At 41.5% G+C, this 3,243-nt stretch overlaps 1 protein-coding gene across 1 annotated transcript in view; it reads left to right on the top strand.

Annotated features, from left to right (window-relative positions):
- Window positions 1-687: 687 nt before the first annotated feature.
- LOC119417967 (afadin-like) overlaps window positions 688-3,243 on the top strand; it is a 7,296-nt gene continuing 4,740 nt past the window's right edge. Inside the window, exons 1-2 of the mRNA XM_037685214.1 lie at window positions 688-778; window positions 1,749-1,843. Coding sequence (XP_037541142.1) covers window positions 688-778; window positions 1,749-1,843 — 186 coding nt within the window. The remainder of the gene's footprint in view (window positions 779-1,748; window positions 1,844-3,243) is intronic.

Raw genomic sequence — 3,243 nt, 5'->3', positions numbered from 1 at the left:
TAACCAGTACGTAGCAGGCATGCACCTTAGAGGTACTAGGTACGTATCTTATTACGGGGTACATACCTGTTATTAGTTACTTACAGAGTACATATTGGTTCTTTTTGTTGGTTACTTAAAATGCATGCAACAGTTACTTAGTTACTTACAGGGTATGCACCAGTTTCATATCGATCACTCACAGAGTTCGCATCAGTTTCTTATCAGTTACTCGTACTTGCCAGTTACTTGCAGGGAACGCATCTGGTACTTGCACTGTACACACCAGTTATCGGTTACTTGCAGGGTACGCACTGGTTACTTGATGGATATTTACCTGTCAGTGATTTGTTGGCTACTTACAGGTTACCTCATAGTAAATCCAGGGTACTTACCAAGTACATACTAGGCTGTAATGTGTTTTGTAACTAAAATATGACAAAAAGCGTTATTTGCTGTTCAAACAGCTTTCATTATAAGTTGCGTTTGTGTTTATAGGGTAAAATACTTATGATCATATTTGAAACAAAGTATTTGTACAACTGTGTAAGTGTCTGTGTGTGTTTGTGTGTAGTTTAACCAGTTAATACTGCATTTTCTTTCCTCCTTGCTGCGTTTTCACCCTCTGCTTCATCTGTTTTCTTTCCCACTTTGTCATGGCATGTCATGGTGCGTGTGTGTGCGCGTGTGTGTGTGTGTGGCTTGTGCATGTGTCCTTCTGCCTTTGTACCTGCCTGCTGCCTGCCTACTGTAGGCCGAAGGAATCACTATGCCTACTACGCCTATCGGCATCAAGAAGGTAAAACTGCACCGCACCTTCTGTCTGTTGCTCTGGCTCCTGGGATTGTTTGGGAGAGGGACTGCATTGACCTTTGACCCCTCACTTAGCTCACAGTAGTCAGAACACCGTCACCTGAAAAGCAATTCTTTCTCCCATTTGTCTTTGATTAATGTGACGCATTCAATTTTCTACAGAACAGACAAAGGTTAACATTTGGCTAGAAATTACAGTTTTTATTTTCAATTTTTGCAAGTTCAAAAGCATTACTTGTGTGTATTTAATCTACACTGTGTGGCGCTCCATGCATTTGAATTTTAAGTTCCAATTAAACTCGTTTACCAGTTGAAACATTTAAAGAATCGTACAGAAAGAAACCGTAGATCAAAGACTAAGATGCATTACTTCTTATTAACTAAGGTGAAAGATGCTTACGATGTTCTAATACCATATTAAATTTAATATTTATATTATATTATTATATGATATTTAATACCCTTAAGTGTCATCAGGAAGCTAATTTCACCTTTGCCTTGATAATTCTGATTTCCGTCCTTGGAGTAAAAGTTGCACACTTCAAACTATTTTAGTCTGTAAATGCTGTTTTACAGTAGATTACCTGTTAATCCTGAAAACTTTCCTAATCACAACAAAAAAACTGCCTTTTCAGGGCAGGACGGGGTTTTTTCCTCAAAGCAACCAGCGTTTTCTCCTTTCTACTGTGAACTAATGCACCGTTTTGCTTTAACTAAACCCTGCTCACTGATAATCTGTAATAATCGCCCACCTCCTGCAGCACGTCAGCCGTGCAGATTCCTCCACAAGCCAGTTTGTTTTCTCCGTTTCTTGTTGGAGTAGTTGACTCCAAGCGATCAGTTATACTCTGAGTGACAGTTTGTCTGTTGAATGTGATTTCTGCTGCTTTATGATCCAAGTCTGACGTGAGCGTTGCTTTCTTTGACCTGGACTGAGTCTGTGCTTGTGTGTCCAGACGGGTCCGACTCGCGGGACAAACCAAAGCTGTACCGTCTTCAGCACAGCATAACCGAGGTCGGTTCGGACTGCACCGACGACGGAGCCATCCAGGTAAACGCCTCTTCAAAAACTTCCACCTTTCCAAATATGTATTAAGCAGTTTTGGGGGTTTTTTTGTTTCATGTTATGAGTGCGTCTTCCCTGTCGATACTTTTGCTAGTAAATCCAGTATTCGTCTTTTTGTGTAATGTTTATGGTCTTAAGTAGAACCCAACCGATATGGAAATTCTGGCAATCGCCGATACGATATTGGGAGGCGCAGGCTAATCCCGATTACCGATATATTGGCTTAACATTTCTGAGCTTTGTCCACCTCCAAAAATCTAAACGGCTACTTTTAAACCTGTTTCGACACTTGAAGTCTTGAAATCGTCTTCCTAACGTTCGTTCACATTTTCTGTCCTCCACTCTTCACCATAAAGTTATCAGTTGTGTTACAAAATATGAATTAAACAAAGGAACTCCCTTCCTGCTCATTGCTTAAACAGTCACATATGATGAAGGCCTATTGACCGCAGCAGAGTTTATTTTTCTTTGCAGAGGAGTAAAGATTTCAGACGAGCAATTCATTTAATTGAGGACGACAAAGATCACGTTACTTCCACCGATACGCGAGATTTATTGTTCTGGTTAAAATTTTGCAACACAATAGGCTATGCTAGACGTCGGCTTGCTAACTTGAGACATGTAGCTAATGACAATCAGGTGGGAGGATTGAAGACGATTTAATTTTGTTGATTTGTTTTACAGATCAGATAAAATAAACGTATCGTGCTCTGTTTAGCAAAATGTGCTCCACAGCGTTGCTCCCTGCTTCAGCTGTGCTGAAAGTTAAAGTGAATGACCATGATTTGAAAGTGGTCTTCATGCACCCCCTGCTGGATACATGGTACAATTACGCCTTTTGTGATTAAGGATACGGTTTGTATCAGTGCACAATGGGCTGATTATCACCGATAATGGGGGGTCAATATGTCTACGAACACTGATGTATCAATCGGGCTCTAGTCTTACGTATTTTCATATTGTTTCTGAATGTGGATAGGGATGCAGTAGTCCCTCGCTGCTTCACTGTTCGTTTTTCATGGACTCGCTCTACCGCGGTTTTTCAAAATAAAATTGGACGTGACACGCGGTTGATTGATGGACGAGCCGTACGATCTACATGGAATTTTTATTTTAAATTAATTATTTTTAATTATTTAGCACCTCCTGTGTGCAGCCCGCACTGCAGGAGAAGCTTCCTCCTGCAGCTCCTCCTCCCTCCTCTGCCGATCTCCGTTCTGCAGCGGAGAAGTGGGCGTGGCCGAGAGTGCTGGCAGTGGGCGTGGCCGAGAGTGCTGGCAGGTGGCAGAGAGGATGCAGGGAGCTGAAATCATGACATCATGTGCTCTTTTAGAGCGTTTAGAGTTTAGCAACATTGTTTAGAATATTGCAAGAGTGTGGGAAGG

This window comes from Nematolebias whitei, chromosome 12 (genome assembly GCF_014905685.2).
Source record: "Nematolebias whitei isolate Nwh7 chromosome 12, NemWhi1, whole genome shotgun sequence".
In the NCBI taxonomy this organism is placed as follows: domain Eukaryota; kingdom Metazoa; phylum Chordata; class Actinopteri; order Cyprinodontiformes; family Rivulidae; genus Nematolebias; species Nematolebias whitei.
Note: the sequence above shows the minus strand (reverse complement) of the source record. Positions and strands in the feature narration are given on the sequence as shown.